General features: G+C 37.7%; 1 protein-coding gene across 1 annotated transcript in view; it reads left to right on the top strand.

Moving 5' to 3' along the window:
• Positions 1 to 12,502, top strand: part of TTN (titin) — a 239,103-nt gene that overhangs the window by 131,557 nt on the left and 95,044 nt on the right. Inside the window, exons 160-175 of the mRNA XM_039387980.1 lie at positions 470 to 547; positions 929 to 982; positions 1,303 to 1,386; positions 5,226 to 5,276; positions 7,365 to 7,760; positions 7,961 to 8,236; positions 8,469 to 8,744; positions 8,897 to 9,036; positions 9,503 to 9,629; positions 9,716 to 9,979; positions 10,087 to 10,353; positions 10,490 to 10,753; positions 11,292 to 11,431; positions 11,558 to 11,684; positions 11,804 to 12,070; positions 12,170 to 12,436. Of these exons, the coding sequence (XP_039243914.1) occupies positions 470 to 547; positions 929 to 982; positions 1,303 to 1,386; positions 5,226 to 5,276; positions 7,365 to 7,760; positions 7,961 to 8,236; positions 8,469 to 8,744; positions 8,897 to 9,036; positions 9,503 to 9,629; positions 9,716 to 9,979; positions 10,087 to 10,353; positions 10,490 to 10,753; positions 11,292 to 11,431; positions 11,558 to 11,684; positions 11,804 to 12,070; positions 12,170 to 12,436 (3,078 nt within the window). The remainder of the gene's footprint in view (positions 1 to 469; positions 548 to 928; positions 983 to 1,302; positions 1,387 to 5,225; positions 5,277 to 7,364; positions 7,761 to 7,960; positions 8,237 to 8,468; positions 8,745 to 8,896; positions 9,037 to 9,502; positions 9,630 to 9,715; positions 9,980 to 10,086; positions 10,354 to 10,489; positions 10,754 to 11,291; positions 11,432 to 11,557; positions 11,685 to 11,803; positions 12,071 to 12,169; positions 12,437 to 12,502) is intronic.

The raw sequence follows: 12,502 nt of genomic DNA, 5'->3' as shown, positions 1-12,502 counted from the left end.
ATCCCACTTTTAAGTGGTATTCTCTTAAATTCAGGAATGAAAGTGAGATTTTAAAAAATGGCTTGCATTGACCTAATTATGTAAGTTAAAGCTTAGCTGAAAGCACAACCAAATTTGACATTTATATTTGTGTCAGAATTCTACATTTTGGGATTGTTTCTCAATCTTTATTGTGTGCAGAAAAGAACTTTACAAATATTTTATAATACTCATAAAAGTATAACTACAGTGAAACATGTAATCCAAGCATTCTTTTATATAACATTTTACAAATACTTGTCCATTTCCCCATTTATTGTTTCAAATTTATTCAAATCTCACTCTAAGAAATACATATTCCTAAACCTTATGAACATCTGAAACTTTTATGTGTGAAAACAATGAAATTTTTAAATGCATTGGAAGTTACTGTATTTGGGGATTCAAAATGATTCACTATATCTTAAAAAATTAAAATATTATTTTAAAGTTCCAGAAGTTCCTAGGAAGAAAACTGAGATACCTGCCATAAAAAAAGAGGAGAAACATGTGCCTGAACCACCAAAAGGTACAGACGTGTGGTGCTCTTTTTCCTTATGGCAGCAACTAAATTATATTCAGTGCTGAATATCATGCTATATTAACATAATGCATTACTGTCATCCAGTCTGCCCATAACTACTGTGTCAAGATTAACCATTTTAAATTCTTCTGGGTTTCTTGTTGTCTTTAATTCTTCAGCGCTTGAAAAATTCATCTTTTTTTCCATTGTATCTTGCATTCCAAGAGTTCATCTCAAGTTAATTTCTTGCTTTTCGACCGAATAAAATATAAACCAATAAATTCTGTCTTCATTTATCTCTCTCTGTTGTTTCTAACTTTCAATGTTCAATGTGATTACACAACATGTAAATTAACCTACTTGTAATTTCTGTGTTTGAAATGACAGAAACTAAGCAAGCAGTTGTGCCACCTCCTGAGCCTGAACCTAAACCTGCAGTAGGTAAGAACTCTTTAGTCATGAATATTGGTGAAGCATTTTCCATTCAGAGATTTCTGGCTGAAAGAACATTCATAGAATCATAGAATACCAGATTGGAAGGGACATTAAGGGTAATCTGGTCCAACCCTTTTTGGCAAAAGCACTGTCTAGACAAGATGGCTCAGCACCCTGTGCCACTGAATCCTAGAAGTGTCCACGCATTAAACAAATTCCTTTGATATTAATAAGAGTGGAACTTTCATACCATCTACAAAACATTTTAAAGAATATCAAATTTAAAATAATGTATTAAAACAAGAATTTGTTTTCCTTCCCTACAGCTCTAAAATCTCCAAAACCGGCTGCAGAACCAGCACCTGCTGTTACTGCTCCAGTGACAGCCCCAGTTGTTGGAAAGAAAGCAGGTATTTATGTTTATTCTATGCTATTTATAAGGTTTTTCTCTCTGAGATACCTAAATACCTTCAGGATAAAAAGATGAAGAGCTATACAATAACTCATTCATTACAGGAAGATTTGAGGCCCTATTCAAGGATCTTATTGCTCTAGGTACTGTCACCAGATCTAAAAGTGTCTCTGATATACTATGAAGATGAATCTGTGTTCTTTTTTTTCCTGGATGGTGATATGTCTGTCTTCATTTGTTGTCCTACAATGAGATTTGTGTATTCTGTTGATTCCTTCATGTTGTTTATGTCCTTCATGTTGTTGATGTCTGTCTTTGAATTGCATCTTGTATTTTCTCTGTAGAAAAAGGGAAGTTACACGTTTCTAAACAATCATTGTGCTGTTTAGTTTTCTGATTTTAACTTGTCATTGAAGTCCTGAGGAAAAGTGGCAGTTGTGTTGAAGAACTAGAGTATTACTACTTTCATCTGATATGCTTACCCGGATCATAGCCTGCTGTGGAAAAAACCTGAAGATTCTAATTCCTCTGAAACACTCTGAGCCCATGCTCCACCAGCAGAACTGATGTACATTCTGCTTGCCCACCGTTCAAGGGGCCTCATGTTACAGATCTTGGGCAGTTGAGAAACCTAGTCATGAATGTCTCTTGGCCACTGATCTGGTGATGTAGCGAGGCCTCCAGTGGCATAATTAACCCATTTTACATCAGTGGCCAGATAGCTGTCATTTTCTGCTACTTTTAACCTGGACTGGATTTAAATTGGTGATCTAATGAGACAATACTAACAGTGGTGAGACAATACTAACAGGTCTTCTGTTCATGTGTGCCATTCTTATCTTTCTTTTCTTTTGTGACTGTGTTGTAAATTTTCTGTTGTGTGGAGAAAAAATGTTCTGTGTTAATTTTATTTCAGGTATAGCTGGAAAATTTGTCTTAAAATCTTAAAAGTATTGTTCTTGATCCTTATTCTTATGGATTTTAACTCTCTAAATTACCTGTGAAACCTTTGTAGCTTCAGAAAAGCCTGATGCACCATCTGTACTAAAGCACAGAGGTAAAATGCCCCCAGTTGAAGAAGAAAAGCCTGAGTCAATTGTGTTAAAGAAGACTTTGGTTGAAAAACATTTGCACGTAAAAGAGAAAGTAAGTCCTAAGGAGACAATTCAGACAATAGAGCCTCTTGAGTACAAAATCTCACTGGAAACAGCTGATGGAATACTGAAGTCAGAGAGAGATGAGAAGGAGAAAGTTGCTCTTAAATATTTCATTCTGGCTTCTGAAGAAGAGGAAGCAGAAATGGCACCTGTAGTTTCAAGAAAGGCTACTCTTACAGGTGAGAAATTAGAAGTCAAAATAGATCACATTACTTGTACAAAGGATGAACTACCACTACCTGATGAGGAACTGAAATTGATTTCTGTAACATCTGAAAGTGTGGAAAGAGATTCTGGAGAAGAAAAAGAGGATGGAATTAAATTACTTGTTCATAGGGAAGGTGCCATAGAGAAAGGCTCTGACAAGTCTAGTGTTCTTCATGAAGGAAAGATTCTTGAGCATGGAAAAGAAGAAATTGAGACAACTTACGTACCTAAACCCAAAAAGCCATCTCAGCCCAGGGACCAGAAAAGACTTCTAGGAAAAGAGAAGAAATCAAAAATAAGTTTGCAACCTGAAGAATTTCACATTAAGGATAAAACTTTATTTGTACAGGATATCATAGAGGCAGCAATAGTTGAAACTCCTCTGCTTAGAAAGGAAAATGAGGGAGGAGGTTTTACTCTAGAGAAATCTGAAGTTCCTCTTGGAGAATCCATGAAGGAGCATGACATACCAAGTAAAACTCAATGGATTAATAAATCTGGTAGCACAGTAGCTGAAATTTCTATGGATAAGATTTTTAGCAAAGAAGCAAAGAAAATGGAAGATACTCAAGATTGTGAGAAAGGTAAGAAACTGGACTTTACATCACCAGAACTACATTCCTTAGACCTATCTGAGGAGGCTGAACCAGCATTGAGAAAAGATGTTGACCTAGAACACCCCATTGAAGATGAGGAGTTTTCCAGAGAAAAACCTCACCTAGTCTTTAAACCATCTATTCTTAAACCAGAAGTAGCAGAAAGGAAAGTAAGAGAAAAATATTCTACAGAGAAAGAAGAAGTTCATTATGAGGAGGGTTCAGGACAATTGTTGACTGAGAAAGCACTGCTAAGTGATAAAAAAACAGGCAAAAGGATTATACCAGAGAAGGAGGAGAAAACTATCTTCAGCAGTCACACAAAAGACAAAATTAGAAAATCAAATGTCCCTGAAAAGCCGCCTGTGGAAAAAGAATTTGATACACTGTTTACAGCAGAAGGGATCAAAAGTGAAGCTTCCATAGAGGAAAATGAAAAGGAAGTCAAAGATGAAGTAGTTGACAGATCCGAGTCAAAAGAGAAAGTTGCTATTCAACCGCCAGAGAGTCAAGATAAAGAACAATTTCAAGAAGTTCATACCATTCAGGATGAACATAAAGAGGCTCTAGTTCACAAAAGCAAAAAAGGTCAAATTGAAGAAAAGAAATCTGCAGAAGGTATAGCAGATGAAAAAACATCAACTAAACATGACATTGGGAAAAGCACAACTGGTACCATGACAAAGGAGAAGGGAAAGCTTTCAGACAAATTACCATCAAGCAAAGAAATACATGCAAATGGAAAAGTTACTTACTCCTCAAGGATAGGTAAGATAATAACTCCCAAGAAAGCAGGAGAGAAAGAATACCAGATATCAGAACCTGCTCATCTGATTGAGCAGGCCACTAGACTTTCAAGTGAAAACAAGAATTTGGATGCACCTGGACAATCATGTGAAGTTTTGGATGTTCCTGCAAAGTCTCATGCAAAGAGAGGTGAGGAAGATTGATGCTGAATTCTTCCACGAAGTGCTTGTACTGTTTGCTTCAGGAGAATATCACTTGCCATTGTGATGTTTTAGTAACACCATTCACAGTTTCATCATAGTCTGTCAGCTGGCTGTACTGGCATTCAGCCACTCTTGACATGTTTGTCTTACCTGTCTGTACATACATCTATGTGATTACTGTTCATTGTCTTAGTCTTACACTTTTATAAGACTGTGTAAATCATTTTGTCTGCCATTATCTTCTCAGAAAAACTCACTCATTTTTTCTAGTATTCATTTTTCCATCCACTACACTAAAATCTGTCCTGCATTTCATTCATATCATTCTCCCATTAAAAGTATCTTTTATATTTCCTTTCACAAAAAAATAATGAGAAGCAACATAGCATGGGTAATATTTTCAAAATTCTGAGATGATTCATCACAAATTAGGTTACTGACAGAACATCCCTCACTTGTGAAAGTACTGCATTGTCCTGAGACGTACTTAATTTACACAACTTGTACTTCTGTTGTCTTCATTAGTAAAAGTGTGTGCTTTTTCTAAAAAAAATGCCAACATATAATTTTAATAGGTACTGAAACTATTTGGGCTGACAGGTGGGTATTGATCAAGGGCCTAATCTTAAATCTAGTAGCAAGGAATGGCAAAATTTTACAAAAGAAGGGGCAGGACAATACATAGAGAAACTAGGAGGTTCTAAGGTGCCTGTTAATCCCTACTGCTTCCCATGCTTCAAGATATTGAACTTACCATTGAGATATAGACAGTATAAGTTCATATATAAACATATATGCATATGTTTATATCTTCTTCTCTTTGTACATGTAGGGTAACTAAAGGAATTAAAAATCTGATATGTAGAATAAATGCTTGTCTTAGATTTATTTAACTACATTCCTAATAATATTGTTGTTCTACTTCAGAGGCCAAGCCACCAAAGGAAGAAGCTCCGAAGGGTATCAGTCCAGTCAAAGGTAGGATACTACAAACCTTGTCATGGTTTTACCCCAGCTGGCAACCAAGTACCACACAGCCACTCTTTCACACTGTTTTCAGCACAAGTTCAAAATACAGCCCCATACAAGCTACTATGAATAAAATTAACTCTCCCCCAGCCCAAACCAGCACATTATCCACCCCTTATTCTATACCGTTTACATCATGCTCAGGTCCCACACTATTCAATACAACCTCATTAACCATCACAGCCCTTCCCATCCTTTGGTATGATGCACAAATATCATTCCCTTAGTTGATGAACTAGCACAGTAAAATGTCCATAAAATGTCCACTCATGTCCACAAAATATCCACTGAATTAATTTGGTCCATGATGTTGGGCTCCATCTGTTCTGGTGGTCACTCAGGACAGAAGAGTTGGTGTATTACATGGAGTTATTTGGCACCAAAGCCAGCTCAAATTGGGTCACTGTTGCACTTGCACTTCTACTTGTAAGGCTTCTCCTCCTTTGGTTTGCATGGTTCCTGTTATAGTAATTCCTGTAACATACAGCTTAAATAATGGGTTACAACGATTTAAAGATATATCCATAAAAATCTTCACCCTTGGTCCTTTTGGGTCAGGTTATAGGATTTAGCATGGCAATGAACTCTTCCCATTGCTCCTAGTCCAGCTAGCAACATAGGATTCCTACTATAGTAATTAGTCTCCACCATTAGAGCCCATGAGCTGCAGGGGGACAGCCTGCCTCACTATGGTCTACACCATGGGCTGCAGGGGAACCTCTCTTTCCCTGCTTCAGTGTGGGGCCCCTTCCACGGGAGACAGTGCTCCACTGATTTCTTCAATGTGAGTATTTTCCACAGGCTGCAGCTCTTCATAAACTGCTCCAGCATGGGTCCCTTTCACGGGGTGCAGTCCTTCAGGAACAGGCTGCTCCAGCATGAGTCCCCCCAAGGGTCACTAGTCCTGCTCCAGTGTCAGGTTCTCTTGGGGTCACAGCTGTCTATGGGCATCCACCTGTTCCAGCATGGGGTCCTTCACAGGATGCAGGTGGATTTTTGCTCCACTGTGGACTCATCCACAGGTCACAGTCCCTTTGCCTTGAGTTCACACTGGAGCTCCAGCCTGTCCAGCACAGCAGCGCACACAAACAGCAGTGACGACCAGGCCATTGCCCAGCCCAGGCACATCCCAATAGCTGTTACCAAGTCATTCCCAGGCACAGCAGAGTGACATGGTCAGCACTGCAGCACTACAGCCAGCAACAAGAGCAAAAAGCAGCAACTAGCAAGCATTAGACTCTAACAATACAGTCAGGCAAGCAAACTCCATGGCAAGCACAGGAGCCTGTCGATTAATAGCTAAACAGCACTAACAGATTTTAATTCAGTCTAACACATTCCAATCAAACTTGTTATCTCCAACCCTTCAAGCCCCACACTGGGCACTGAAAAGGACTGTCATGGTTTAACCCCAGCTGGCAACCAAGCCCCACACAGCCACTCACTCATTCCCTCATAGTGGGATGGGGGAGAGAATCAGAAAGGTAAAAGTGAGAAAACTCACAGGTTGGGATAAAGGTAGTTTAACAGGAAAAGCAAAAACTGCACACACAAACAAAGCAAACCAAGGAATTCATTCAGCACTTCCCATGGGCAGACAACTGTTCACTCATATTCAGGACAGCAGGGTTCCATCACTTGAAGGGCAAATGTCATAACTCTGAATCTCCCCCCTTCCTCCTTCTTCCCCCCAGCTTTATATACTGACCATGACACCATGTGGTATGGGATATCACTTTGGTCAGCTGGGATCAGCTTTCCTGGCTGTGTCTCATCCCAACTTCTTGTGCACTCCCAGCTTACTCACTGGTGGGGCAGTATGAGAAACAGAAAAGACCTTGACTCTGCACAAGTGCTGTTCAGCAATAACAAAAACATCTCTGTATTATCAACACTGCTTTCAACACAAATCCAAAACACGGCCCCACACTAGCTTCTGTGAAGGCTATTAAATCTACCCCAACCAAAATCAGCCCAACCTATAACCAAAAGCAATGAATCAGGATTAGTTTATTCATTTCTGAATCTGAATTGCAGCCAAGAAGACACCTTCACCAGCAGATGCAGAAAGAAGGAAACTCAGGCCAGGCAGTGGTGGTGAAAAACCTCCTGAAGAGCCTCCATTCACTTACCAACTTAAGGCTGTACCACTGAAGTTTGTCAAGGAGATGAAAGATATAGTGCTAAAAGAAGCTGAGTCTGTTGGGTCTTCTGCAATCTTTGAAGTCCTTATTTCACCATCCACTGCAATTACCAGCTGGATGAAAGATGGAAGTAACATCCGAGAGAGCCCAAAACACAAGTTTATTGCTGATGGCAAAGATAGGAAGCTGCATATTATTGATGTCCAGCTGTCTGATGCTGGTGAATATACTTGTGTATTACGACTGGGGAACAAAGAGAAGACCTCTACAGCCAAACTCATTGTTGAAGGTATTCCCTGTTTCAAATTTATGAATAATTTAGGCTAGCTACTCCTCAAGCTAGAAGAACTGGTGCTTTGTAATTTTACAGTAGTTGGTAGATGCATCCTTTTTTTTCTCTCAATCGCTACACATATTATTATATAAGGTATTTTTGCATCACATGTTCTGTATATAATTGAACAATTCAAAATTATGTGTTTCCCACAGAACTCCCAGTGCGGTTTGTGAAAACACTTGAAGAAGAAACTACTGTCATTAAAGGCCAGCCACTGTACTTGACATGTGAGCTTAACAAAGAAAGAAATGTGGTCTGGAGAAAGGATGGTAGGATCATCAAAGCCAAACCTGGCAAATTTGCTCTGGGTGTTATTGGTTTGTCACATTCTCTCACGGTCACTGATTCAGATGATGCTGATGCTGGCACTTACACTGTTACTGTGGAAGACTCTGAGCTGTCATGCTCATCTTGTGTTAAGGTAGTAGGTAAGCAATCAAAATCATGTTCTCTTTTCTGTCTAGGATATTTGGGCTATTTTAAAATCAGAAAAGTTTTTTCTCCTAGTATTACAATATAAACGGACAGATAAGATTTTTGCAGCTATTACAAGCTTGTTGTAATACAAAATCTGTTAGCTCTATTTCTTCTTTTTATGACACATCTATTTTTAGTAAAAGTCTACTAAGCTGTATTCTTATGTAACTTTTTGTCATGCAGAGGTTATAAGGGACTGGTTAGTAAAACCCATAAGAGACCAGCATGTTAAACCAAAAGGAACAGCTACTTTCAGCTGTGACATTGTCAAGGATACACCAAACATTAAATGGTTTAAAGGAGATGAGGAAATTCCTGCTGAACCCACTGACAAGACAGAAATCTTGAAAGAAGGAAATAAAATTTTCCTGAAAATCAAGAATGCTGGCCCTGCTGATGTTGGAGAATATTCAGTGGAAGTTGAAGGTCGCAGATACCCAGCTAAACTGACCCTTGGTGGTAAGAAATCTTTTTTTTTTTTTGATTATATTTAATCAGCTCATAGGCCAATGTTGAAAAACGTCTAAATAAAAAAAAGAGGTAACCTGAATTATTATAAAGCTCTATCAAAACTTGACCTAATTATATATGTGTTTATTTATACATTCTAGAACGTGAAGTTGAACTTCTGAAGCCATTAGAGGATGTTACAGTTTATGAGAAAGAAACAGCAAACTTTGATACAGAAATATCTGAGGATGATATTCCTGGTGAATGGAAGCTGAAAGGAGAAATTCTGAGACCTTCACCTGTAAGCATCCTTGAATTTTACAACACAATGAATTTATATTAAACACTGTGAACAGGTTCCTTGAGTCTTTATGGCAAGATCTGTCGTTGCTACTCAGTCTGGAACATAGAAAGGCTAAACCTTATGTTGATTAAAAAACACTGGTTCTCTAAGTAAGGATAATATGCCATAAAAGCTAAGTTTTGAAAGCCTTCATTTTCTTAAGGGATTTCAGCATGTAATTCAGACAATAATAGAAATATCCTACATACATTGTAGGAACTATTCTGGCATTCTAAAGAAGTGTGGAACACTGAATAAATTTACTCCATTTTTAAATTACTGAGTGAAAGTGTTAACTTTAACAGCAATTTCGGTCTTTCTCCCTGACTGTTTACTTCATATAAAATGTTTATAAAATCTTTTATTAAAAAACCTAGCAGTAAGGCATTGGCATTGTATTTACCAAACTCTGTCATCTCTCCAGACATGTGAAATCAAAGCTGAAGGAGGAAAACGCTTCCTAACCTTACACAAAGTCAAGTTAGAGCAAGCCGGTGAAGTCCTTTATCAGGCACTTAACGCTGTTACTACAGCTATCCTGACAGTAAAAGGTATGATGCACCATGGAGTATGATACCAGCTTAAACAGAGTTTACGTGGAGCACGTTACAAATGACGTGTTATGTTTTGCTTCTAGAAATTGAATTGGACTTTGCTGTGCCCCTGAAAGATGTTACTGTTCCTGAGAAGCGCCAAGCAAGGTTTGAGTGTGTCCTTACCAGAGAAGCCAATGTTATATGGTCTAAGGGCACTGATATACTCAAGATTGGAGAAAAATTTGACATCATTGCAGATGGAAAGAAGCATATTCTTGTTATCAATGATTCACAGTTTGATGATGAGGGAGAGTACACTGCTGAAGTTGATGGCAAGAAGAGCACAGCAAGACTGTTTGTGGAAGGCAAGTATTTTCTTATGAATAAAAGAATAAAAAAAATTGATAAAGAATATATCTTTTAGAACTACGTTAGTCTTTTTTCTGATGGTATTTATGTGTCTACATTACAGGTGTGAGGCTGAAGTTCATATCACCTCTACAGGATCAAACAGTGAAAGAAGGGGAAACAGCTCACTTTCAATTTGAGCTTTCTCATGAAGATATGCCAGTGAAATGGTACAAAAATGACAAGAGACTTCATACAAGCAGAACAGTTCTTATTACTTCAGAAGGCAAAATTCATAAATTAGAAATGAGAGAAGTAACACTTGATGATATCTCTGAAATAAAGGCCGTAGTCAAGGACATGAACACACAAGCCAACCTCAAAGTCTTAGGTAATACATAAATAATTTAAAATATGTTATATGATATGTATTAACAATTTTTATAAGTAGAAAGGGACAAAATATTGATGTTTTAGTAAATTCATTTTACTAATTTACCTTTACGTATCCATTATGCCTTTTGTAGAGGCCGATCCATATTTCACTGTGAAGTTACAAGACTACAGTGCTGTAGAGAAAGATGATATTACTCTGGAGTGTGAACTTAGCAAAGATGTGCCAGTAAAATGGTATAAAGATGGTGAAGAACTAGTAGCTTCCAACAGAATTTCCATAAAAACGGATGGCTTGCGCCGTATCCTGAAGATCAAGAAAGCTGCAGAGAGTGATAAGGGTGTTTACGAGTGTGACTGCGGAACCGACAAGACAAGTGCCAATATCCGCGTTGAGTGTAAGTTATCATGTCTTAGCTAAGGAAAGTACTGAAACCTTTGTAAAATAGTGTAGACAGACAGACACTCTCTAGAGTACAAGACCAAAAATGTACTCATAGAAAGCATGCTGTCACAATGAATAGCTGAAATATCTAGATTTACAATTATTAAAAGTATTTACTAGAGACAATATATCTGAGGATATATAAATGGCTTTTGTAAAGACAGTGATGATATATTAGTCTCTATGTCAATTTACAGTAAGGAAAAAAGCAGTTAGCTTAGATCACTGTAACAGATATCTGGGTTAGTTATGAGGAAAAATATTCTTACTAAAAATAACTAAATTTTCAGACATATTATAGAAGGATGCTGTAGACTGCCAAAACTTGCAGCTTTTAAAAAAGAGGGTAGATAAACACTTATTGGTCATAGCATTTGAATGCCCAAAAGAAGGAAGAGGGAGAGAGTTGAGATCCTTTCCAATATTACTTGTTTATGGCATGGACTTTGTGAGTAAACAGATGTGAACTTTTGATTTTTTTTTTATTTTAGCTCGCATAATTAAAGTGGAGCGTCCACTGTATGGAGTGGAGGTATTTGTTGGTGAAACAGCACGCTTTGAAATTGAAATTTCTGAGCCTGATGTCCATCCTGTATGGAAGCTAAAGGGAGAAACCCTAACACCTTCTCCTGTAAGCTTACTTCTTTATTTTCAGACCATAATTTACAGCAGAAAAACATATTTAATAATCATGGTTTTTTGGTGGTTTCTTAGAATATTCATATTTGGGGTGGGGGGTGTGTTTCTTTATCACCAGGACTGTGAAATCATTGAAGATGGGAAGAAGCATATTCTTGTCCTTCATAACTGCAACCTTGATATGACTGGAGAAGTGTCTTTCCAAGCTGCTAATGCTAAAAGTGCTGCTAATCTGAAAGTGAAAGGTACAGTCTTCATTTGGCCAATATTTCCACATGTGTTTCAGGGCATTAGAACAAATCTAGCATCAGAAATTTCTGTATGAACCTATCACTGATCTGAAAGATCTCTTCTTTGATTTCAGAATTACCTCTCATCTTTATCACTCCACTAAGTGATGTGAAGGTCTTTGAGAAGGATGAAGCTAAGTTTGAATGTGAGGTATCCAGAGAACCCAAGACTTTCCGCTGGTTGAAAGGAACAGAAGAGATCACTCCTGATGAAAGATTTGAAATTGTTTCAGACGGAACAAAGCATGCTCTGATTATTAAATCTGTTGCCTTTGAGGATGAAGTTAAATATACATTTGAAGCTGAGGATAAAAGAACAAGTGCCAAGCTAATTATTGAAGGTTTGTTAGACTTTGCCTTCCCAGGAAAGTTTTGCATCATAGTACTTGAATAGTTTTTATTGATAATGCTATTGTTAATTACATGTTACTTTGTTATAGGTATCCGCCTGAAATTCATTACTCCTCTCAAGGATGTAACCAAAAAGGAACGAGAAACTGCAGAGTTCACTGTGGAACTCTCTCATGAAAATATCTCTGTTGCCTGGTTCAAGAATGACCAACGACTACATACCAGCAAAGTGGTTTCAATGACAGATGATGGCAAATTCCATACACTTGCAATTAAAGATCTTACTATTGATGACACTTCTCAGATTAAAGTAGAAGCTATGGGCAAATCCTCAGAAGCTAAACTCACTGTTCTTGGTAAGAATACCCAAAAGAATTTACCTGATGTATATTGTCAGAAGAGTCTTATTCATAAAAAATGAC

Source organism: Pipra filicauda, unplaced genomic scaffold, assembly GCF_003945595.2.
Source record: "Pipra filicauda isolate LSUMZ 115617 unplaced genomic scaffold, ASM394559v2 scaffold5_size6683894_pilon, whole genome shotgun sequence".
NCBI classification, from domain to species: Eukaryota; Metazoa; Chordata; class Aves; order Passeriformes; family Pipridae; genus Pipra; species Pipra filicauda.
Note: the sequence above shows the minus strand (reverse complement) of the source record. Positions and strands in the feature narration are given on the sequence as shown.